The sequence below is a fragment of the Penicillium nucicola genome, assembly GCF_028828085.1.
Source record: "Penicillium nucicola strain IBT 29836 chromosome Unknown utg000010l, whole genome shotgun sequence".
NCBI lineage: Eukaryota > Fungi > Ascomycota > Eurotiomycetes > Eurotiales > Aspergillaceae > Penicillium > Penicillium nucicola.
The window spans coordinates 4,351,213-4,375,058 of record NW_026643134.1 but is presented as its reverse complement, the minus strand read 5'-3'; the positions used below and the strand labels follow the sequence as shown (position 1 = coordinate 4,375,058).

Below are 23,846 nucleotides of genomic sequence, written 5' to 3'. Positions count from 1 at the left end.
TTTCAAGTTTCTTCAATGAAATTTACACTGTGCATGAGATCTGATTTATTATTTTTTTCTGTACTTTGTAGTTTGGAGGGCTGGAGAGAGGGCAATCATGGTGTTCCAAGTTGGTATCGAGCCAATTCGATACCAGATTCATAGCTATTAAGTAGAGTCACTGTGGCGACATGTATATAGCAGCAAATCTAGTGGTCGACCAAGCATGGGACTTTTACCCTGATCTCAAGACGATGTCTCATGGACCTATAAAAACACAAGGGCTCTCCTCTCTTAACTTATAAGCAGGGAACTTTTACAAGTAAATCTCCTGTCAACAAATATCCATACAGCCCTACAAAATGTAAACGAGCCTGCTACCGATGACACGATTGTATGTATCTTTAATATTGCAACCCTTCACATTGAAATAAGCTCATACCCAAGTGACAAGGCCACAGTGGATATTTGTTGACTCCACAATATCAAGGCCCACACCCTGGGGCACTTACATCTGGAGCTCTTTCCTCGACAATCTTTCTTCCTTATTCAACTCTCCCTCCATGCGCACATTCACGACTTATTGATATCGGGGCCACAACCTCTGGTGACTCTCCACGGTTGCCCCGCCATGCCTCTGCTCGACCTGCCAAACGAGCTTCTGCTCGCCATAGCAAGCTTCTTGGACTCCGAGAGAGACATCAACGCACTGGTACGAACTAATCGTCACCTCCACTCCCTTTTCAAATCATATCTTTATATACACAACGTTAAACACCACGAAGGATCCGCACTTCGATGGTCTGCAGTCCATGGAGTGTTACCATCAGTTAGAGAATCCATCCGACACGGCGCAAAATTCCAAGGCTTGGTCTCGAGTCAGCCCTTGCTCGATGCAGCACACTACGGCCATGTCGATATCGTGTCTTATCTGCTCTCCCTCGGGGCAAATCCTTACTCTGAGGAAAAAGGAGCCCTCAAACGAACTCCAGTCCAATGGGGTATCCGCTCCAACTTCCCAGAAGTAGTCAAGGTTATGATCGAAGCTGGAATTGACCCAAATGAAAAAGACAAGAAGGGAGAGACACTACTGCATTATTCGGCTAAAGAGTGCGCAAGAAACATCGAAGCCGCGACCCAGGTTCTCATCACCAAAGGCGCCAAGCTCGAATCCACAAACTTTATCGGCGAAACACCGTTGTGCACAGCGTGTGTCTCTGGTTCAGTGGATGTGGCGCGATGCTTGATTGAAAATGGCGCTGATTTCAACTACAAAGACCGTGGCCAAAACAAATCACTACTCCACATAGCAGCGTTGAAGAACAAAGTCTTAATCGCCGAACTGCTATTGGAAAAAGGTGTGTCGATTGAAGAAAAAGATGCATTCGGCAACACACCACTTCACTACGCCTGCTACAACGGTCACAGAGCAGTAGCCATGTTCCTAGTCCAGAATGGCGCAAACATGGAAGCACAGTCGACATCCGGGAACCGACCATTGCACCTAGCCACAATTTGGGAAACCCGAACCCACCGAATCCACAGAGTTCTCCGAATCACTTTAATGCTTCTGGAATTGGGCTCAGATCCAAACCCGAAAACCAGCAGTGGAGCTACACCCTTGCACCTGGCAATGAAGAAGGACTGCGACCACCTGTGCGAAGTATTACTCGACCACGGCGCCGATCCCGCACCGACAGACAACCGCGGTCGCACGCCGCTTCACCTTCTACCGAAGAGTTATTGCCTGAGAACAGCAGAGCTTTTGTTGGGTTACGGCGCTCCTGTCCAGGCCCAGGACAACAACGGTGATACGCCTTTGCATATTGCTGCAAGCGAAACAGCGCTTGACTTTATTACGCAATTGCTAGATGCCGGCGCCGATCAGAATATTGTGAACAAGCAGAATAAGATGCCAATTGACCTGACGGTGGCACCTTTCTCGAATCAATGGCCAGAGGAGTTACGGCCGCCAAGCGAGGCACGCCTCCTTCTCCAGGATGCAAAGGATAAATCATTGCAAGCAGCATTGTAAAGCCTGAGACTTGAATGAGAAATCGATGACAAAAGTCCAGGCATTGTTCAAGTTACTATCATTAGCGAGATGGATAGAAGCAAATACGGGTGAGACGATCATGCTATGTTTTACTTCAATGCATGTACGTTCTGGGTTCACGACAAAGAGGGAGGGCAATGAAATTGTCAGAAGCGCATGCAAACAGTTTATTGGGGCCGACTATTAGCAATTCCTGACTGCAAGAGTACATTCCTTAATACACATTGAAAGTGCCAAGTAGCCGATAACTCCGAGATTCAAATCATTAGAAAAACATCAACCGCCCTTTACCGCCGACCCATGTAAGAGCGGTAGAAGTCATCAGCGGCGTGGCCATTGCCCATGCCAGGGCTGGCATATCCGTACCCGAGACGGCCAGAGATTGACTGGCTAGCTTGGTGGGCTGCTGCAACCTTGGCTTGCAGATCCGAAGTGCCTTGGTCAATGACCTGGAGCTGGGACAGGTGCGAGTTGAGGATGCGGACAATCTGGGAGATCTGTAGAGCATTGTTAGTGGATATTATAGGAGGGATAGATCAAGTCTTGACTTACAGGCTCGTCTGCTTTGTTGGTCTTGCTCAATGTGGCGGAGGCGCCGTTAACTTCCTCGATCATGCTGGTAAGGTCCTTGCCCATCTCGTCTAGACGATCAGAGAGCTTCTCGGCCAGTTTGTATCTGTAGATTCGGGTCAGTCAAGAAGTTACTGGAGGGAAAGGTTCATCAAAAGGCAACTACTCACGTCTTCTCACGTTCCTGATCAGGTCCCTGCAGGGACTCTCCGGGACCCACTTGCTTGGAAACCATCTCATCAACTTCACGCTCATATCGGTCCAGCCAAGCGCTGAGCTCGTCTTGTTGACCTTCCACGGATGCCAATTGGCGCTCAACCTCCTGTGTAGCCCGGTCCGCATCAACAGTGCTACCATAGAGCTTCTGAACTTTGGTACCGTTCTCTACTAGCAGGCGATCCCATTCAGAAACCTTCTCGGCCTGTTCACGGAAGTCCTTCTGATACTTGGTAAGGTCCGTGGCCCAACGGGTAATGATCTCATCCATAGTCTTGTTCTTCAGGCGTGACTGGGCAGGAGGAGCAGGGCCAGCTGTGGACTGACCAAGGGCAGAGATACCCGATGCTGTAGCAGTGGTGCCTGAGGTGGCGCCTGCGGTCGAAGCAGCAGCTGGGGCGGTAGTCGTGGCACCGCCGAGAGGTGCGGCGGGTTTGGTCGAGGGCGTGGAGGCAGCTTGGCCGAAAAGGCCACCAGAGGGAGCAGCGGGTTGTGCGGTAGATGTAGCAGGTGCGGCGGTTGTGGCGGCAGCACCTGGAGCAGTCGCAGCGGTTGTTTTGCCAAGCCCCGGGAACAAGCCCCCAGAGGGAGCCGCAGCCGGGGTAGTGGTAGGCGCAACAGTGGATGTGGCGCTTCCCATGGTTGGGAAGAGAGACTTTTGAGGAGTAGCAGTCGAGGTAGCGGCAGCTCCTAGGGAGGGCTGGGTGGCAGCGCCTGTGGAGGAAGGAGCGGCACCGCCGAGGCTGAAGGCAGGTTTTGGAGCAGATGCACCAGCGGCAGAGGCTGCATTACCGCCAAACAGAGGAGTCGACGATTGGTTGCTCTGCGCAGGTGCCGCAGCTCCAAACAGTGACGGCTTGGGTGTGCTATCCGCAGGAGCGGGTGTGGTTGACGCAGCTGGTTTGTCACCGCCACCGAAAAGGTTACCACCGGATGGAGCAGCAGGGGCACCTCCTCCGAACAATGGTTTCGAAGCACCAGGTGCAGCGGGAGCTGCCGCTCCGAAAAGACCAGAAGACGGCTGTGTTGTAGTAGGTGTGGTCGACGAGGGCGCGGCGGAGGGTGTGGTAGAAGCCCCGGCTCCAAAAAGGCCAGCGGGTGCTTTGGACCCCGGCGGAGGGCCTGCAGGAGTGGTAGAGTTAGTTCCGAACAAGCCACCGCTGGCGGGGGCAGGTGTCGCAGAGGCAGCGCCTCCGAACATAGGCTTCGCAGCACCACCTCCACCGCCGAACAGCCCACTGGTAGAAGTCTGGCTAGGTGTAGTCGATTCTGTGGTCTTGTTGGGTGTTTGGCTACCGCCGCCACCGAACAATGGGTTAGATTGGGTACTGGGCGCAGCAGCAGCACCACCACCACCACCAAAGCTGAAGCCGGAGCTAGCAGCGGGGGGCGCATTGGAAGCAGCTGCATTGGGAGCACCTCCACCAAACATTGTGTTGCCTGAGCCTGTAGCTGAGCCACCTCCAAACATAGAAGGCGAGGAAGAACCGCTGGCTGGAGCTCCAACATTGCCGAAGAGACTGTTGGTCGACCCGGAAGTTGTGGTATTCTTGTTGGCACCGAAAGCATTACCGCCGGATCCAAAGAGGCCTCCTCCGCTAGGAGTGCCGCTGGAGGCGCCGCCGGATGGTGCGCCGAAGGAGAAAGACATGTTGGTTGGCGCGATCAAGGTAATAGACGGTGTTGGGTTGATGGGAAAAAGCTGGACGAAGAGAGCGCCAGCGATGGAAAGCAGGGGTTAAGAATCCTGCAGAAAGGATCAAAAGATCCAAGAGAAGAGATGCTATCTCTTAAGTGAACGGAGTGGGCAATAAGACTCGGGTCTGATTGAACAAAGGCAAAATAATGAGACCAAGATGCAGCAATAATAATTGAAGGAGTTTGGCAGCACGCGCGGGAGCTCATGCCTGATACATAAGGCATCAGCATAACGTGGTCGGCAAGCGAGTGGGCCATGTAAGCGAGTGGGCCACCCAACCACTTTTTCTACACTTTTATCGATATATCTCAACCATAACGCTATTATATTGATTAATCTCTTCTTAGACAGGCATTCTTCTTGTGCCCTATCTCGCTACATTTACCACATTTAGGTGGGCGCCGCATAACCGGTGCTTGCGTAGCCTGCGCCAGCGCTACCCTCGGTCCTGTTCTTGGCTGAAAGAACTGATTGTGAGCTTCCTCTAGCTCTAATGCTTCTTGTACTGATAAACCGTCATCGTGGGCTATCCATCTATTCACACGAGCGCGCTTTTGCCTTTGTGTAGCGTTGGCGGCACGTAGTTGCTTGTTTTCTTCCTCGAGAAGTATACCGTTCTGCATTGCGACTTGGCAGCCTTTAATAAGCTGGTTTAGCGCTGCCTGTGAAGGCGAGGGTGGGCTATTTGAGCGTTGCTTAAGGAACTCTTTGATCGAGGATGCTTGCTTTAGAAGCTCGTTAACGTTCGCGGGTGTATGTGGGTAAAATGCGCTTGTGTCACTGCCACGGCTGGAAGGTGGCGTCGGCGTCCGAAGTTGAATATTGAGCTTTGATAGCACTTCTTGAGGATCGAATGGTACTAATCCTGCTGCTTGAAAGCTATTCTTGATTGTGTCTGTTTTAAATGCGTTGACACGAGCTTGTGGATATGCTAGGAGGAAGTTAAGCTTGTCGATATGGTTGATCCCGAGCCGTATTTTGTTACCGACTAAGGTACCGTACGATTGCTTTAAAACCGCGAAACATCCGATATCAAGAGGCTGTAAAAGATGCGATGAATGCGCTGGCATACAGATTGGTATAATATCGTGATCCGCGCAAAGTTGATCGAATTCTGGCGTAAGATGGCTTCCGTGTCCGTCGAGGACTAAGAGTCGATATTTTCCATGCGTACGACTATTTGTCGACGGAATAAATTGCTTTTGAAGCCAGCGAAGGCCGATCTTATCGGACGTCCACCCGTTCGCACTAACTTCGATACGCCAGTCGCGTGGAAGGTCTTTAAACCACGCTTGATTGTATTGCTTACCCTTAAAAATAAGGGTCGGTGGAAGCGCCCACCCCGAAGCGTTAACTGACTCGATTGCAGTTACCCACTCACGGTTTCCTGGCTGTAAAACTGATCTCCGACCGTAGTATTCTGATCGGGTAATCACTTTTTGATTCGCACAAAGGCCCATTGCGAAGCCAGTCTCGTCAAAGTTATAGATATCGTCCGAAAGGATACCGTATTGCTGAATCGTGGCTTGCACAGTGTTGAACCACTCTTGAATAATCTTTGGATCCTCTTGCTGTGCCCGCTGGTAGTCGTATCGTCGTGAAAGGCGAGAACAAAGCTCTGGATGGCGTTGGGTGAAGTTATATACCCATTTTTCGCCGACGGTTTGGATGGGGGTAGAACCACGCTTCGCGAGTAGGATATTCGCCATTTCTCGTACGTGAGCTTGTGTAGGGGCTGCTCCACGTAGATCTAGCGATAGTATCCGCTGCTGAAGTAGTTCCTCTTCAATTTGTGTCATTTTATGACAATTTGCGCGAGATTCAGCGCGGTTTGTAGTTCCGCGTAGTCGACGCGTGAGCGTAGTGCGGGGGACCTGAAATTGGTCTGCGGCCTGCCTAATAGTGCTAATCTCTTTACTCTTGATAGCCTGTATAGCAAGTAGGATACGGCCTTCTTGCTGAACGGAATTTTGGCTCGATCTGACGCGAATTGGAGGCATGGTGGTTGATAGAAAACAGATAGATAGACCGGGATGCGAAAAAGTGGTTGGGTGGCCCACTCGCTTACATGGCCCACTCGCTTGCCGACCACGTTACTCCTGTCTGCCTCATTATTCAGGCCAATACGGACATTTGTGCCTGAGGCGGCGGTGTTCTGGACTCGCATCGATCACAGGGAAACGACGTCGTCACTCACGCTACGCACTGTGCATTGCATTTCAACTATTTCTTCTCCCGCGTGCCCCTTCTTTCATGTTCATACCCTGAATTCAGCTGCAATAATGTCGGAGGGGCTGTCCGATTCGTCCAATGTGCATCTAGAGCCCCCCAGCAAGACTACTGAATTGCACGACCCAGGAGCTGAGGATAATAGTAGGTCTTTGGGTATACCTACAGTATCTTGTGACATTTGACTGACAATATCTTCCAGCAGCTTCAGAGAGCGACGACGAACACTTCTCAGACGCTAATGAAGGGCAGCCTGAGTCGCAATCCAGCCCACAATCCGGTCGCACTTCCCCTGTCCCGCGGACACGAGTCGAGCGGGTCGACGACAGCGCTCAATATGGCGAGGTTCCCGGTACATTAGCATTCGAAAAGAGAGAGCAGGATGCAGTTCCCGACGAAATTGAAGTCGTTCATGAGGGTGAACCTAACTCAACCCAATCGCCCGCGGGGTCAGAGGGCCGACCCTTGACCCCAGGAGGGTCGCCCGTCCCGCGGACGGTGGTTGAGAAGGTGGACCCAGAAGAAGCCAGCCATGGTGAAGTGCCTGGCACATCAGCACACGAAAAACGACTTGCGGATGCTGTGCCTGACGTCGTAATGAAGGCGTCCGACACTGAGGGCAGCCCAACGCCGCAAGCACTTGACCCTACATGCCCGACCCCTGAGACCGAAACCATTACATCGGAAATCCCTGAGACGCGACTTGAGCGAGTGAACACATTACCTACTGAGGAAGACACCCATCCACAAGCTCATCAGAGCTCACCAAGTGACCCATTACCGGATTCGGTAGAAACGGTCCCAGATGCCTCGGTATCCACAGAAACCGTCTATGCGAGCCACGACCCTTTACCACAGGATGATATAGATGATGATGATTTTGGAGAACCTGAGCAAGGAGCGGATGACTTTGATGAATTTGTAGAGGAGCAGGATGACATGGAAGATGATGATTTTGGAGACTTTGACGACGGCTTTCAAGAGCCCAACGCGGAGGACGCTGAACCAACTCTCACAGATGGAACAGCAACACCTCAACCTCCCTCCCTCCCATCAGTTGTATGTGCCAAGCTCCACGCCATTCAAACTCCCGACTAACTCTTTCAACCACATCAGCCCCCTCTCATCGACTTCGACAACATCAAATCCACATCCGACCTCCTCACCTCCCTCCAGGGGACCCTAGACAGCCTCTTCCCCGCCACTCACGACCTCAGTACTCTCCCACCCATCGAACCAATCCCAGATTCAGCAGCAATCTTCAGCACCGAGCGCTCCCTCTCACTATGGTCACAGCTCGTGGCCCCACCACCCCTCCAACCTCAAAACTGGGTGAAATCCCGCATCCGCCGCCTATTCCTCGTATCCCTAGGCGTGCCCGTCGATCTAGACGAAATCCTCCCAGCCTCCAAACAGAAAAAGCTCATCCTGCCCTCCATCGACCTGGAAGGCTCAGGCGCCAAGAGCCCAGCCGCCCGCTCATCAAGCCAACCCCGAAAAGAAGGCGATGGCACACCCGATAGTGCCGAAAAGGGCCAGGCCCCCTCACGCCAGAAACCTACCTCTTCATCCCGCCGCGGTGCCCCGCCACCGCCTGAAATGGACCTTTCAGCCGTCCGCCGCCTGTGCGCAACCACCGATGCCGCGCTAAGTGGTCTTACAGATCCAGAACTAGAATCCCATGTCAAAGAATTGGAGCAGGTCACACAGCGGGCCAGCTCAGTGCTGGAGCACTGGCTTAAGCGGCGGGATGGGCTCGTTGGTGAAAAGGAGGCTTTCGAGGGCGTTATTGAGAACCTCGTTAGTCATGTGAGGAGAGTCAGGAAGTAGTGTTCTTCCTTTCTTTCTCCTGGGTATCATTGGTATTACTTCTCTACCTAAATACCCAATATAATACACTTTATGTATAATGCAATGCCGAGCGGAGAATGTCATGTTCTGCCTTCATTGAATGACGGATATTTCATGCAAGTTTTTGTAGGACTTGACTTCATAGCAAGTATATGACCAAATCTATACTGTTGATGCTGGTTTTCTTTTTCTACGGATGAAGCAAGGGTTCAAATTATCCAAGCTAGGAATGTTCATTTTATTAAAGAGACACAAGAAGGGAATATTATGTCCATGGGTAAGCCAATAGAGGGCGGGGAAAGGATAGATGTTAAACAGGAGACAAGGTGGCTAGCTAGCTAGCTGTAATACCTCAGTCTCTGGACGCCAGCTATGAAAATGCATCGAGAATAACATGCGAGAAAGGGGTATCTTTCTTTTCAAAAAAATAAAATAAAATAAAATAAGGGAGGGGGAAGAAAAGCAGAAAAAAAACCAAGTCATAGCTGAAAGGCATGGGAAGCATAAAGCGGGTTGCATAGGTAAGACAGGAAACATAAGAGGTGACTCTTATGTCACTGTCTGATCGGGAGTGGCAAAGGCAGGTAGCTAAACGAAGGGCGTGAGGGTCCTGGCAATGGGTCTCAAAGCAGCATCCACTCAGTCCAGTTCAATGACGGTATGATCAGTCACAGGAGCCTTAGATAGGGGAGTAAGTTCAGTCTTCGGACGTTGAGCCACTGGGCCTTGGGGGGTCATTGAATTAGCCTTCCGCTTTGTGATCAGGCGGGGCTGATCAGAGTGATGAGATGGATCATCGGAAACTTCCATCAAGGTCCATGATCCATCAGCCTTGAACTGGATCGCCTGTGCATTCTCGAGGCGATTAGTGGCGGTGAGGTTTGCGTGCACCTCAGCAAGGAACTGGTCGATGACGAGGAACTGCGGACGAGCATCTCTCTTACAGGTGGGACAACGCCAGTTCTCGAACATGGGTTTGTCGTCGCATTCGAACAGGCGGGTCTTGATAAAGGTCTCCAGGTCAAAGCAGTCGATATGAGTGCAGTTGGTGGACCGGGCAGGGATGTCGAATATGCGCGCCATAAAGGGGTCCACTAGGCTGATTGTTAGGCTGTCCGTGACCACGGCTAAGTCATCATCGTCTGTTATCGGGTTGATACGCTTCTGGATCAAGGCCTTAGATTCGGCGGGTGAGATGGGCTTTGCCATGTTTTTAATGGACTCGAAGTCGCTAACTCTCAGTAATTCCACGCCGACGACATATCGTGAATTCTTGCACTCGTCCTCTCCTAGGAGCAGGGTGACCCTCACGGTGTTTTGACCACGGCGAACATTTGCGGAGATGTCTAGAGGAAGGTCTTTTCCGTTATAGACCTTTCGGCGGACGAACATCTCTTCGTCATTGATGTGGATGTAGATAACACTAGGCCAATAAGTGCTTTCGGTATGCCAATTTTGATCACAGGAAGTTGGAATTCCCGGCAGGCGGATGCATCGTAAACGGAGAGTGTGGCAACCAGACTTGTAAGTCCAGATGGGACGTTCTCCTAGACCTTGTGCGGCTATGTAGGGCAATGAATCGACTAGCGAGTCCGGTGCATGGAACATCCACCCGTGATTCACTACCTGAGGATTGATGATAGTCGGCGTTACAGCAAAGCCGTGAAGGTAGCAAGATAGTGAAGTTTCAACATGCTGCCCGTCGGGTCCATCTACCACCAGCCTTTTGATGGGATCGCGAAGATTCGCCTGATGTAAGCCGAGCCGCATTGGAATCGCATTTACTGTCATTGGTGCTTGGTAGTTCGATGGCGGGAGTAGGTAGGGCCACGGATCTCTCTCGGCAGGTGCGGTGAGAACCGGTGGCAAGCGCTGTTGCCCAGGCTGTTGTCTGGACTGTTGGGGCTGCGTATTCTGGGCAGGAATGGGATTCACAGAGACGGGAGGACTGGGGTGTGGTGAGGACGTAGCAGATACAGAGGGATGTGTCGAGGGGAATTGACCTCGAGACATAACGTTATGTCCTGGGCTTTGTGTAGAACCTCTCACTTGGGATCCCTGTGCCATTAGAGGATATACCTGAGATGGGTGTCTTTGTCCAAAGCGGGTTGCATGCATCAGCCTCTGCTGATACTGCGGCTGTCGGTGACCAGCGTGTGGATCAAACTGCGATGGGGAGAAATTCGAGCCAGAATGATGGTGCCCTGTGCCGGCTGAGCCGGAATATTGGCCCAAGACTGGAGATCCAGTTGAGGGCGAAGAGACTGACACAGTTTGTGGTGTGGTCTGTATCTGGGGACTAGGATGGTGGGCATTGGGGTAATGGACCTGCATGGCCTGCGTTACCTGTGGGGAATAAGACATCCGAGGCGATGGGGGGAACTGAGTCTGAGCTACCTGCGGCGACTGAGCTACCTGCGGTGATTGGGCTACCTGCGGCGACTGAGCTGCCTGGGTTATCTGGGGTGACTGGGATGAGATAAGTTTGGGATACTTGAGATACTCCCGAGTCAAATGTTGACACAAAGCCCGCCTGCTGGTTTCAGTGATACGCTTGTCCCGAAGTCCCGTGTATGTCCTCCAGTCATTCCAGAACAACTGCACAAGTTGCTTGATAAACTTCTCTTCATAGAGTCCCCGCGAAACACACATGAACATGACCGACATTATGACCGGAGAGTCAAATGAGAACTTTGCTAAGAGTTCATCCACCAGAGGCGGACGCAAGGACTGGGCGTAAAATAATTCCCATTCATTCCCCAGTTGCCGTAAGAAGAGTAAGACCTTTGCGACTGATTTCGAGTACCACGGTTGTGAGATCAAGGTCTGAGGAGAGGCCGGGAAATGGGAGAATCCAAAGGTGACTGCATAGTCCATCGTTTCGTTATCTTCTAGGAGACGGGTGAGCATGTGCAATCCTGCCTCGGACGCTCCGATAGAAGCTAGTGTCGTTGGATCAATGCTCGAGCGACAGAATAACTGATGTATCGCTAGATAACAAGTATCTTTCAGTTCGATAGCTTGGCGCAATAGGTCAACTCGCGGTAGACCCACGGTCCCACTGAGCTGCATTTTCAGATCTGAAGACAGCGCGCCCAACTGTTCCGACCAGGCTTTCCACACATCGTCAGCTGGCTCGAAGCTCGCAGTGGATGATCCAGCATCTTGCGGGTGTCCATGTGTGGTTTTACCATTTGCCTCCATTCGGGCTTCCCCTAAAGGACTCTGAGTTGTGGACTGGCTCTGGACAGATCGGTTGTAGGACAAGGCCGTTGCCATGGGTTCCTCATTTCCATGCGGCGCATCAAAAGTGACCCCCGTCGTTGGATCATCTTGCCGGTTTGTATCCCGCTGTCCTCCCGCCAAAGGCCTCTGAGTCGAGGGTGTGGACTGGACAGGTGTGTTCAAAGGTAGAGTCGGGGGTGGTTGGTGCGTATTCCTATGCTGTCCAGTCAAGTCCGTCGCGGATGGACCACGAGAATTTGTCTCCCATTGAGCAGCCACGAAAGGGTTCTGATTTCGATGTTCATTCGAGGGTACGATTGAGGGCGTTCGTTGCACATTCCCCCGCTGTCCATCAGGACCAGATCTTGCCATCGATGTGCCATGTGGGTCTGCAGCACGCTGAGGGGTCTGCGTTCTAGAATGAGACCTGGCGACCACTGCGGGCAGGGGTGCTGTCATAGGTTCCTCTGTTCCTTGGGCCCATTGCTGGGGCTGCACGATCGCGTCGGAGGCAACTAGGCTCGGATGAGAATTTGAGCTCGGCCCCGGCCCCGGGAATGCTGAAGTAGGTTTTCCTGCATTGATCGCGGTGAACCCGTTGACAGCCGTGAAGGTACGGGGCAAAGGCACGGTGTCACCAGGGGACATCAAGGGCTCACGTGAAGGTTCAGAGCCTGGCGTAGGAAGGTCGGAGAGTTGTCGCGCGCATATCTGACCCGAGCCCTCCGGCCCCATCCAATTCCTCCGTACGCCACCCAAGAACAGATTCGCAGTGGTGTTCGATGTCCCAATGCTGTCAGCACGAGGGGCGTGCACCCGGTGAGATTTGGAAGTCATGGTAAATCATGGTCAGGGTAGAGAGTTGTCGGAGGGAGTCTCTTATACGAGACGCTCGTTTGCTCAACAAAGACTTAGGCGCGGCTGATAGTGAAATATGCAGGAGAACGAGAAAGCGAAAGAATACAAGGGGGGTTTCAATGCAGGTACCTGAATCAGCAGGATCAATCCACGGGGAAACGAAGAGGTTATGTTCATATTCAGGACCGATCCGGCAGGTTTACTGGATGTGCCTGGATGTTTGGTCAATTCTCAGCTCATTCGACCAGTCCCTTTCTCAGAAAAAGTGCCGGTTTCAGCGCGGGAACAGAGAAATAAGCCGAGAACCCTTCTACAGTGCCTAGAACTAGTCGCAACTAGACCATTTCTCTCCCAATAGTGCAGACTCCAATCTCATTAGACGAAACCCAACTTGTGCCACTCTCAGCCGTGGATTTAAGCGTCCAGACTCTTTGACGACCGCACACGTCACTTGAATTTCGCCTCCGTCTCTTCCTTTTTCCTTTTACTTCTCTGTTCAATTTCTGGTCTTATCTGGCATTGATCCAGTCCCTCTAGGAAAACAGAGAGTTGTTGAGCATTGAACATTGAACATTGAACATTGAGGTTCGTGCTTTCCCCCCCCCCAAAGCCCCGCCAGCGTTTAATAACCTAATCCCCGAATGCGCTAGATTCCTCGACCTCAACATTCTCTCCCTTTTCTGATCTGCTAAGATTCCACATCTGTTCCCGGTATCTTCTCTGTTTTCCCGCGAGGGCGCTCGCGCCCGACTTGCGACTTTTGATCTTAGTTTCTCGCCTTTTGCCCTATCTTCTTGAGCTCATCGCGATCGGGAAATCGGGAAATCGGGAAATCATCACATCGTGCGAAAATGGTTACTATGGGACCACCCCGGGGTCTAAGCCCCGGTGACATGCTGGAAGTCATTCGTAAGTGACGCCTTGTGCGACGACGTGGCGCACGCGCCCAGTCGGTCAGTTGCCCCAGAGCTGCGTGTTGACTCTCGGATCTAGATGGCTTCAATGGACGTGGGGAGGATGAACTGGTGATGGCACCACGTGATCAGATTCGATTGGTCGAGTTGGATGATGAGTTTGGCGATGCCTGGTACTTGGGCGAAAACTTGCGCACCGGGAAAACAGGCCTCTTTCCAGCCAGTAGGTGCATGTGGAGCGTGAATGGTGGAAAGTCGGGGAAGAACTGAAAACTAACATGCGCAACAGACTTCACCAAAGCTTCCACGTCCAAGAAGAGCTTGGCCGAGTCACCCGTGCTGCTGGAATCGCCGACGCAATTGGAATCCGTGAGCTCCTCAGATTCAGCATTTGCTTCAATTGGCAGTGGCCAGTCCACTCCTCAGGCCTCGCGCCATGTCAGCATCACCAACATGCAATCGCCGCAACTCGATTCTCCCACGCAGCAGCGATCAGCATCATCTCCGCTACCTCGGCCCAGCCTGGCCGCGGACATTCAGCAAGCGTTCCGCAGCCCTATCGATAATCACATGAATGGGGAAGAAAGCCCAGTGATGAATGAGACATTGAGCGTCATCGATGAACACATTACGGATATGAATACTCCGCGCCATAGCGTGTCGACACAAGACCACAAAACTATCAATGATTCAGGTAGCGAGTACAGCAGTCATCTTGATCATCGGGCGTCTTATATCAATGGACATGAGACTGATGATGAGGAGAGGAACCTGCCCAGTGAGACACAAGTGCGGAAATGGGGTCAGGCAGAGACCGCGCGGCACTTGCGTGCGCTCGGCATTGATTCAAACCATTGTGACATCTTTGAGGAGCAGGAAATCACCGGAGATGTTCTTTTGGACATGGATCAGGACTTCATTTTTATGAAGGAATTTGACTTTGGCGTCATGGGCAAGCGCCTGAAAACATGGCACAAGATCAAAGTCTTCCAAGAGGACATTAAGGGTTTGAGTCAACAGCAAGGCCAAAGAGGTTCTGTCTCGAGCGCCTCAGGCCCTCCGGATGAGCGCACATTGTCTCGTGCGGGACATACTGGCCCACTTCTTCCGCGGATTCCGACACTCTCAGAAAAGCATGGCGCAGGGTATCAACATCCCCGGGTCTCTGCTCCGGCACAGCACCCACGACTGACGGGCAACAATAGCTCGCCAATAACTCCTCCTTATAGTCATGATTCCCCGAGGAGGATTTCTGCGGCATCAATCCGTGAACTCAATCATACGCGTCGTCATTCGTCCATTGATGCCACCCAGCGTGGCATGCCCGATGGCCATCATCAAAAGAAGCCATCGTTTGACCGTTCTTGGACGCTCAACTCTGGTCCACAAACATTACCCGCTCGCCCAGGAACAGCTTTGGGCACTTCAGGCTTCCGAGGACCGATGACCGCTGACTCAGGCTCGTTCACCAATTCTTACGCCACCACTCCTGATCAGGTGGATGACTTGGATCGAGGTTACTTCTCAGGGACGGAGGTTGACAGTCGCCGAAATCGTCGCGTTCTTCAGAAACGCAGTTCTGCCACTGGTAGCATGAACCATTCACGGAAGTCCAGCTATGCTGATGAACCGTATCGGGTCAAAACCGCCGGGAAGCGCCACTCTCGCGTTGGTAGTGCTGACTCAATCCGTGACGCCTCAAAGCATGTTTCCACTGCTGCTCAGGCTTATCATGGGACGCCACCAAAGAGTCGATTGCGAAGCTTGAGCACTCGTATGTCAGGAAGTGGAGCCGGCGCTCAGTCTCCAGTGGCCGAAAGCAAGACAGGCGGCTTCTTTTCCAACTTTGCTCCCCTTGCCCCTCGAGCCAAGACCGATTCGGATGGAAGTGCTCGTTCCTCTTCCTCGCAGTTCCAGCCATTGAAGAATGCGGGCCCGAAATTCCGGCGAGCAATGGGTCTCCGTGCTATCTCCGATGTTGTTGGAAAGAAGCTCGACACCTCTGCGCCTGTCTCGCCGCGCGATTACGATCCCACTTCCGCCCGCACCGGATCCACAACTCCATCAGCGACGTCGAAGAGCTCGGAACGGCATAGCACAGATGGGTCTGGCAAGGCGACTGACCCCAACGGATTCCAAATCCGTCCTCGGACCGTCAAGTCCAAGAAAGAGACCAGCGCCTATACTCGTGGTCTTGAGAAGAAGACCCCAGGCGAGCAGATGGATGGCTGCGAATACAGCGGATGGATGAAGAAGCGATCCTCCAACTTGATGACGACTTGGAAACCCCGTCTGTTTGTTCTCCGTGGTCGTCGCCTGTCCTACTATTACTCCGAGGACGATACCGAGGAAAGAGGCTTGATTGATATCACCGCCCACCGCGTCCTTCGGGCGGATCAAGACCCTATAATCGCCCTGCATGCAACTATCACCGGCTCAACCGCACTGCCTGCCAACGCCAATGCCAGTCACACCGCTGAAGACGGCACTACTGGCACTAAGCTCATTTCCCCCTCTGCAATTCAATCTCTCACCAGCAAGGACAGCAGTGGTCCGTTCTTCTTCAAACTCGTTCCTCCCAAGACAAACAACTCTCGTACCGTGCAATTCACCAAGCCCGCCACCCATTATTTCCAAGTGGACAACGTTCAACAAGGTCGCTTGTGGATGGCAGCCTTGATGAAAGCAACAATCGAGCGCGATCTGGGTCAAGCCGTGGAAAGCACCAACAAGCAAAAGACTATCAGTCTCAAACAAGCGCAGGCCATGAACCAGCGACCGCCAGAGCTGATGTCTGCTTCCAAGCCCAAGGCAGAGCAAACAATTAACGAGGAAGAGGAAGAAAATGGTCTACAGATTGATGGCCTCAATCTGTCCAACGCGCAGTCCTCGGGTACCAACTCTTTTGATGACGCTAAGATCAGTCCAGGCGAGCCTGAAAAGAATGGCATTGATACCCCGACATTGGATGGTTTTGAAGCATTGGGCTCTCCGTTGTTCCCTGATCCGTTGGCCAAGACTGAATCCAAGTGAAGACTTGTACACTGGATTCGATTTTCTTTGTGATCTCTGTTGCATCTCTGTCTCCTCTAGCTGCTATTTCCAGCTATTAACCACCTTATCCCCCCCCTTTCATGTTCTGCTTTTGTCATTTGTCGCTATACGTTTCCCTTTTGCTGGCGTTTGATGTGATATACCCCTCGCTCAGACTTCTTTCTCTTCTTTGACTCGGGCCATCTTCCCTTACGGAGACTGGCCTCGAGGGATGTGAGATTATACGATTGATTTGCTTATGATACGAAGTTGAGTTTGTGCTGGCTTGGTGATGAGCGTCTCTTTTTGCCCTAATTACGTATATTGTAGATAGATTAGCTTAATAGTATTGTTGTCGGTCCTATTATCTCTTCTAAGTATTCAATATCATTCACTTGTCATGTATGAGATCAATGCCATTCGCAATCGCGTCTCGAGTTTCGAGTTTGGCGCTTGGATCCTAGTGTTATAGTTCCTTATCGTTATCGATTAGCCCCAATCACTTCGATTTGGTCCCTTCTCCTTCTCCTTCTCCTTTCCTTTTCCCTCCAACCTTGCTAAATCCACGATGCTGTATATGACCTTATAACATTCTTATCCTTGTCTGTCATTTTATAAAAACCCCCCATGTCCCTCCGGTGGCTGCTGTCGCGCACACTTGCGATCCTCCTCCCAGTCACAGTCACCGCCACTGTTTACCTCTATTTCTACCCCGTCTTCAATGGCTGCGCCTTTCCCCTACCAAACACGCACACCTCCAGATCGGATAATAAGTCATCGACAAACCGATTCTACCAAAATGCCGTCCTGAATAACTTCCTCCAACACCTCGGCATCTCACCGTCAACTCCAGACCCAACCACCGAACCCGCAATCTTCAGACTCCTAGTCCTTGCAGACCCCCAATTAGAAGGCGACACCTCCCTCCCATTCCCGGAATACGAACTATACCCCCGCATTCAATTCCACTGGTGCGCCATCCAAGAATCAATCGGCAATGCCACAGCCTCGACCAACCCCAAAACCTCACTGCCAAAAGCCTTCTTACACGAAGCAGTCATCTCAAACATAACAACCGGGCTACGCGAGCTAGCAAAAGAAGACATTCCCCGCGCTTTCAAATCGGTTTTAAAACGCCTCGACCTCTTCGGCAACGACTTCTACCTAGCACACATCTACCGCACATTATTCTGGTGGACGCGCCCAACACACACAACCGTCCTGGGAGATCTAGTAGGCAGTCAATGGATTTCCAATGAGGAGTTCGCGCGGCGCGGACACAGGTACTGGGATCGTGTTTTCCGCGGCGGGGAGCGCGTGGATGATAATCTCACGAGGACCGGTGCTATTGGCGCAAGTAAACAAGATAAAGCTACGCCGCCGGTTGAATTGCTCGGTGCGCAAGGAGACCCAGCTTGGGCGAGGAGGATTATTAATATTGCTGGGAATCATGATATCGGGTATGCGGGTGATATCGATGAGAAGCGCATGGAACGCTTTGAGAGAGTGTTTGGTCGTGCGAATTGGGATTTGAAATTCGAACATCCTCCTGTGAATGTCTCGGGCACCTCCTCATCCTCTGCTCCAGATGCGGTTGTTACGCCTACTCTGCATCTGATCAACCTCAATTCTCTCATGTTCGATACACCTGCGCTGTCGTCGGTTGTTCAAGACCAGACATATTCCTATTTAAACGAGCTGATTGCGCACAGGCTCGCGCCAGTCGAGGACCAGTCGGCTTTTACACTCCTTTTGACGCATTTGCCTCTCCACAAACAAGATGGTATCTGCACCGACGGTCCATACTTCTCGTTCCATGAATCCGAGGATGACGACGGACCCGATGGAATCCCGCGTTGGCGAGAAAGTGGACTCAAAGAACAGAACCATATCAGTGATACGCTTAGTGCTGGCGGTGTCCTGCAGGGTATATTTGGAATGAGTGGTGATCAGCGTGCACCTATCGGTGGACAAGGTCGAAATGGACTTATCCTCACGGGGCATGACCACCCTGGTTGTGATGCCGTTCATTATGTCAACCGCACTTCGAAGGCAGGGGCAGATGGTCAAGAGAAGACAGAAAGTGATCAGAGCGCTCAGTCTTGGAGCTGGGCGGCTAAGCGCTTTGAGGGGGGTTCGCATATTGATGATCCTTCAATTCGCGAGGTGACTCTTCGCTCGATGATGGGTGAATTTGGTGGTAATGCTGGTCTTCTTTCGGCGTGGTATGATCAGGCTCTTGGTCGATGGAACTACGAGATCGCTATGTGCCCTGCTGGGGTGCAGCATGTCTGGTGGGCTATCCATATTCTTGGGCTTGTAACACTTGGTGTGGCGCTTGCTTGGTTCTTGCTTGGACTCATTGCGTCTGGGGATGTCGAAGTGACTGCTGCTACTCGTGTGCAGTCTGATGAGAAGGATGAGAAGCTGTCTCTGCGAAAGTCTTCGAATGTTCAGTTGGACGATTCGAAGATCGATGAACAGACGAGGTAGTTGGTTGGTGTGAACTTGGGGACTTTTGTGATTTAATGTACTGTATCAATATCATCATCAGACATTCCCTTGTGAATATGTATCGCGATTAAATTTATCAATATCATGTTAACATTGAGAGATATATATATACCTTGCTGCGAATAAATATCGTATTGCGTCCCTCGTCAGCCCGGTCCAAGATATATCGGCGAGACTTGTCAAAATGAGGACAGTCACTCATAGTTTCTATGAAGTCTGGGCCGTGGCAGACCAAGGACAACTACGATGCGTCCACACTACAATATATGACAGGACAATTACAGGGCCATTTGGTGGTCATATCAGAGTTCATAAATCTGCTCGATACCAAAAACGAGAACAAAGAGACACAGAAGAAATAACCCAGCACAAATTGTCAAGCAACTGACGACCCTCTGAATAGAGAAGAAATGATGCGCAAGGAAGTCTAGGCAATTGAAAAAGAGATAGGATTTTTTTTTTTCAAAAGTAATACTTCCGAGAGTCGCCAGTTAAGGTAGAGAGGGGGAGGGAGAAAACACGAAGATGGAAGGGAGGAAGACCAGCTTGAAGAATAAAAACAGTTGGATTTCGTCGTCAATATGGACACGACATGTCCGCTATCCCATTTTAATCCTATGGTCTCATATGCACCGCGTTCCAGGTCCCGAACAGATTGAGGTTTGGTATCGTTCTTTTTCTTTAAAATTCGGTTTTTGCTCTCTTTACATGACGACACCGGAGTTGGAGGCAATACGCTGTGAGATGTGTTAGCTTGATGCGATAATGAGAAGTGGTGCATGACAAGGAAATGGATCGTGTCAAGTGATCCAGTCCTTGCAGCAGACGGGTGTGAACGTACGGGCCAAAGCTCAGCAGCCTCCTTTCCGACGGGACCGGTAATGGCGGAACCCTTCATCTCACCCTTGGCGTTGACGATAACACCTGCGTTGTCCTCGAAGTACAGGTAGATACCGTCGGGGCGGCGCCAGGGCTTGCTCTGGCGGACAACGACAGCGGGCATGACCTTCTTACGGAGCTCAGGCTTTCCCTTCTTGACGGTGGCCATGACCATGTCACCAACACCGGCGGCGGGGAGACGGTTCAGGCGGGCACCGATACCCTTGACGGAGATGATGTACAAGTTGCGAGCACCGGAGTTGTCGCAGCAGTTCATCACGGCGCCACTATTCGACGAAAACGGATCCGTTAGTTTTCTGTTCTTCCAATTTTGTTGCGTCGTGCGTTCCCCAATGCTGAGTGATGGAATAGAGTTCCATTTTTTCTCTTTCCTCGATGTCCGCCGGTCTTGTCTTTGGTTTCTATCGATGCTGGGTGTATTCGAGAATATTGATCGACGAGACGACTGTGGGATCCGGCGGACATGGAGGCGCATTCGAGGTACACTAGACGATAAGAAATTTGAAGACGTACCAGGGCAGACCGAGAGTCATCTTCAGCTTGTTGCCGGCGGCACCGCCACGACTATTCAACTGTTAGCACGACTGTTCTGTTTTGTCGGTTTCGCTTCCAATCCGTCATTCTATCCTCTCGACACAAGGTGGACGTTCAACAGATTTTCGATCTCCTCCTCCGCAGGCTTGTGTCGTTCGGAATCGAATGGTTCAAGGAATGTAGTTGTTGGTAAACTCACCCTCTCTTAGACATGATGGCTAGGTATCACGAAGACGAAGTTGGGTGAAAAAGGTTGGCGACAAGAGGTCGAGAGTTCCGGACGACGAGGTTCCAAACTGGAGGTGTGCTTTCTCGCTTAGTGGGCAAAGTGCGTAAAATCTTGGCACTATTATGTGATTGGTGGATGTACCCCACCACTGTGCCCTAATGCTAACCCCATCTGGGCTAGCGGTAATCACCGCCCTTGGGCCTCAGGCATCAATGATATCTGTACTCCGGTGATACTGAGTAGATACTGTACTAGCTACGGTGTCCTACTATGAGCATGTGAGAAACAATTGGGGAATATTTTACTCGTCATATTGCAATCATAAAAGCCAGGGGAAGAAACTAAGAAAAAAAAAATAGGCACGGGGAAATGATCAAGGTAAACCAATTCCTTCATTTTGAGCAGCCCTTGGAGAAGCAGCCCGTCGAGCAAGTTGGAACTGTCAATGAAGACGTGGGATGCAAGACTCTCAATCTGATTCAACCCAATTGCCATTCCGCCACGAGTGATAATGCCCCCAGTGTCAAGCAAGATACGAGCACGCTGTAAACCGATAACACCTTCTGCCTTTGTCCGTTGCGCCAGATCCGATATTCTTGCCTTGTGTCACACAGCTTATTACTCCTCCTTCTTGAATTCTTCAGTAGATGCCGATTTCTCTTCCTTGTTGGCGTCAGTACCCACAGTGGGCGCAGATGCCTCAGCTGAGGGCGCCTCAGCCATCTCACTGGTAGGCTCAGCGGCCACATTTGCGGGAGACTGAATTCTGGCAGGAGGAGCGGAGGTTTGAGCAGGAATTGTTTCCTCATTCTGCTTACTGTCACCCTCAGCTGGTGTTTGCTCTGAGGCAGTAGGTCCGGGGGCAGCATCTTCCATCATTGTGTCTTCATCATTAGGCACCGGGGACTGAAACTGAGAGGTCGTCGAGGCCCCTTGTTCATCAGTCTCCAACACCATCCGATCGGCATCAGTTGCGGGGGTATCCTCAGTTTGAGGGGCAGAAGTGGCCTCTGGGTCGAGGCGGGGAACATCAGCCATCTGTGCATCAAGCGTGGAATCCATTTCACCATCAGCTGCAGATGAGGCGTCTTGTGGGGTGGCCATGCCACTGTCTAGCCCGGAGTCCGGCTCAAGGTTACGGTAATTGACCTGGTTGCGGCGGCGGATGGCACCTGGCTGGCGACGAACGCCGTTGGCAGCGTTTTCCTCTTCATCCTCGCTATCGCTCAATTCACCAGCCTTCTCGGTGTATTGATCGAAGCGCCGTTGAGTGAACCGCTTGTCTTTATTCTCATCTTCATCGAGGTCATCCAGAACGTCATCGGCCTCGTCGTCCATGCCATCCAAGATCGGGTTCCGTGGCACATCTGTCATCTGAACTGAAGGAGCAAATGCCGTGCGCTTGAGATTTTCGACGACCTGATTGCGAATCTTATCGAGATATTCTTTGGTGTTTGCATTGTCCATATTGGAAGGCCGTACATCAAGCTCATAATCAGGTGCAAAGTACTGAGCTGGGTTAGGATCAACTCGTCCATAGCAGGGAAAATTCTCTTACCTCGTAATAATCGTTGTAGGGAAGTTCAGACTCAAGACCTTCGCCAACCAGAATACCAGTCTCATAAGCCCATGTTCGGGCCACATTGCGCATGGTGTAGCCACCACCGCCAAGAATCAATGTTGGTAGATCAAAGCTCTTGATGAAGTTAACACAGTTGGCATGTCCGCGCATACTTAGGTTAAAGCAGCCTAGACGGTCACCTGAAAGACTGTCACCGCCACATTGCAGAACCACTGCCTCCGGACGGTACCACTCCATAACACTCTTAATGACAGGCTCAAAGATGCTCTTGTATGAGGTGTCATTAATACCATCACGAAGAGGGAAGTTAACTGCGTAATGTTTGCCCTGACCGACACCAATGTCACGGAGCTCACCGGTACCCGGGAAGTACTCGCCGTACTTGTGGAAAGAGACTGTCATGACACGATCAGTCGTGTAGAAAGCCTCCTCGACACCATCACCGTGGTGAACATCAATATCAACATATAGGACACGCTGCTTAAAACGAAGCAGTTCGAGAATTCCGAGAACAATATCTATTGAGTGTCAATTTAATCAGAACGGTCCCTGAACTTCGAATATCTTACCATTGACGTAACAGAAGCCACTTGCTTCACTCTTCTTGGCGTGATGCAGACCACCAGCCCAGTTAACAGCAACATCACACTTGTTGCGGTTCAGACGTGCAGCGCCTTCCATACTGCCTCCGGCACTGATTCCGCAGAACTCAAACAAACCATCGAAAACAGGACAATCGTCACCCACGTTATACCGGCTTTGTTCTTTTGAAAAGTGATCCATGTTATCTGGCGTAACCTTGGAGAGGAAATCGATGTACTCATCGGTATGGAATTGTGTCATTTCATACTTCGAAGCAGGTTTGGCGCGCTAACGGATTTGCGCGTTAGCAATGGGTTTGACAGATAAGAACAAGGGAAGGCACGACTCACGTAGATCTCCATCTTTTTGTACAGACCATAGTTCATAACGAGGCTGTGTGTCATACGAATGCGATGGGGCTTCATGGGGTGACCCGAAACGTACGCATAGTTGCCCACATCAGAATCGTAAAAGTAGGCGACCTTCTTGTTCTTGGAACCAAGAAGGGTATTGGAGATAGGTTCTGCAGCCATGGCGCAAGATGACCGAGAGAAAAACGAGGGAAGTGGGGGAGTGAGCTTCGAGAAATATAGGACTTGGGGGAATGGGGAAAGCAAGCAGGAAGTATGCGGTTAGGAGAATTGAAGGCGCAATGCAGAGAATACTCCCAAGAGAGCAGAATGCAAAGGGCACCCAGTCACCAGATTGAAGTGAATAGCAGACAGCAGGACTAAACACAACAAGTCAAATCGGTCATAGTCCAACTCGACGAAAGATGGAGGGAGACTGGAGAGAATCACCGCGTGGGAAGGAGCCAAAGCCGACAGAAACCCTCACCGCCTTCGTCAGGCAAAGCTACCACTGCTTGCTCATCA

General features: G+C 51.4%; 8 protein-coding genes across 8 annotated transcripts; 4 read left to right on the top strand and 4 right to left on the bottom strand.

Annotated features, from left to right (window-relative positions):
- Window positions 1–610: 610 nt before the first annotated feature.
- On the top strand, window positions 611–2,014 carry N7511_010224 (ankyrin repeat domain-containing protein; the record flags this gene model as incomplete). The annotated part of the gene is made up of 1 exon (XM_057132601.1): window positions 611–2,014. The coding sequence occupies one exon, from the start codon at window positions 611–613 to the stop codon at window positions 2,012–2,014; it is 1,404 nt and encodes a 467-aa protein (XP_056980589.1).
- Window positions 2,015–2,322: 308 nt separating this feature from the next.
- Window positions 2,323–4,472, bottom strand: N7511_010223 (putative nucleoporin Nsp1; the record flags this gene model as incomplete). The annotated part of the gene is made up of 3 exons (XM_057132600.1): window positions 2,323–2,532; window positions 2,588–2,711; window positions 2,776–4,472. 3 exons carry the CDS (start codon window positions 4,470–4,472, stop codon window positions 2,323–2,325), a joined length of 2,031 nt encoding a protein of 676 aa, XP_056980588.1.
- Window positions 4,473–6,802: 2,330 nt separating this feature from the next.
- N7511_010222 (DUF5102 domain-containing protein) lies at window positions 6,803–8,579 on the top strand (the record flags this gene model as incomplete). Its single annotated transcript, XM_057132599.1, has 3 exons — window positions 6,803–6,893; window positions 6,955–7,808; window positions 7,866–8,579. The coding sequence occupies 3 exons, from the start codon at window positions 6,803–6,805 to the stop codon at window positions 8,577–8,579; spliced, it is 1,659 nt and encodes a 552-aa protein (XP_056980587.1).
- Window positions 8,580–9,239: 660 nt separating this feature from the next.
- N7511_010221 (MIZ zinc finger domain protein) lies at window positions 9,240–12,662 on the bottom strand (the record flags this gene model as incomplete). Its single annotated transcript, XM_057132598.1, has 1 exon — window positions 9,240–12,662. One exon carries the CDS (start codon window positions 12,660–12,662, stop codon window positions 9,240–9,242), a length of 3,423 nt encoding a protein of 1,140 aa, XP_056980586.1.
- An 872-nt stretch (window positions 12,663–13,534) lies between these two features.
- N7511_010220 (putative polarized growth protein (Boi2)) lies at window positions 13,535–16,630 on the top strand (the record flags this gene model as incomplete). Its single annotated transcript, XM_057132597.1, has 3 exons — window positions 13,535–13,592; window positions 13,677–13,820; window positions 13,887–16,630. The coding sequence occupies 3 exons, from the start codon at window positions 13,535–13,537 to the stop codon at window positions 16,628–16,630; spliced, it is 2,946 nt and encodes a 981-aa protein (XP_056980585.1).
- Window positions 16,631–17,257: 627 nt separating this feature from the next.
- N7511_010219 (uncharacterized protein) lies at window positions 17,258–19,123 on the top strand (the record flags this gene model as incomplete). The annotated part of the gene is made up of 1 exon (XM_057132596.1): window positions 17,258–19,123. One exon carries the CDS (start codon window positions 17,258–17,260, stop codon window positions 19,121–19,123), a length of 1,866 nt encoding a protein of 621 aa, XP_056980584.1.
- A 725-nt stretch (window positions 19,124–19,848) lies between these two features.
- N7511_010218 (60S ribosomal protein uL14) lies at window positions 19,849–20,791 on the bottom strand (the record flags this gene model as incomplete). The annotated part of the gene is made up of 4 exons (XM_057132595.1): window positions 19,849–19,881; window positions 19,986–20,310; window positions 20,558–20,608; window positions 20,778–20,791. The coding sequence occupies 4 exons, from the start codon at window positions 20,789–20,791 to the stop codon at window positions 19,849–19,851; spliced, it is 423 nt and encodes a 140-aa protein (XP_056980583.1).
- Window positions 20,792–21,425: 634 nt separating this feature from the next.
- On the bottom strand, window positions 21,426–23,504 carry rpdA (histone deacetylase RPD3; the record flags this gene model as incomplete). The annotated part of the gene is made up of 4 exons (XM_057132594.1): window positions 21,426–22,316; window positions 22,366–22,907; window positions 22,959–23,259; window positions 23,322–23,504. 4 exons carry the CDS (start codon window positions 23,502–23,504, stop codon window positions 21,426–21,428), a joined length of 1,917 nt encoding a protein of 638 aa, XP_056980582.1.
- Window positions 23,505–23,846: the final 342 nt, after the last annotated feature.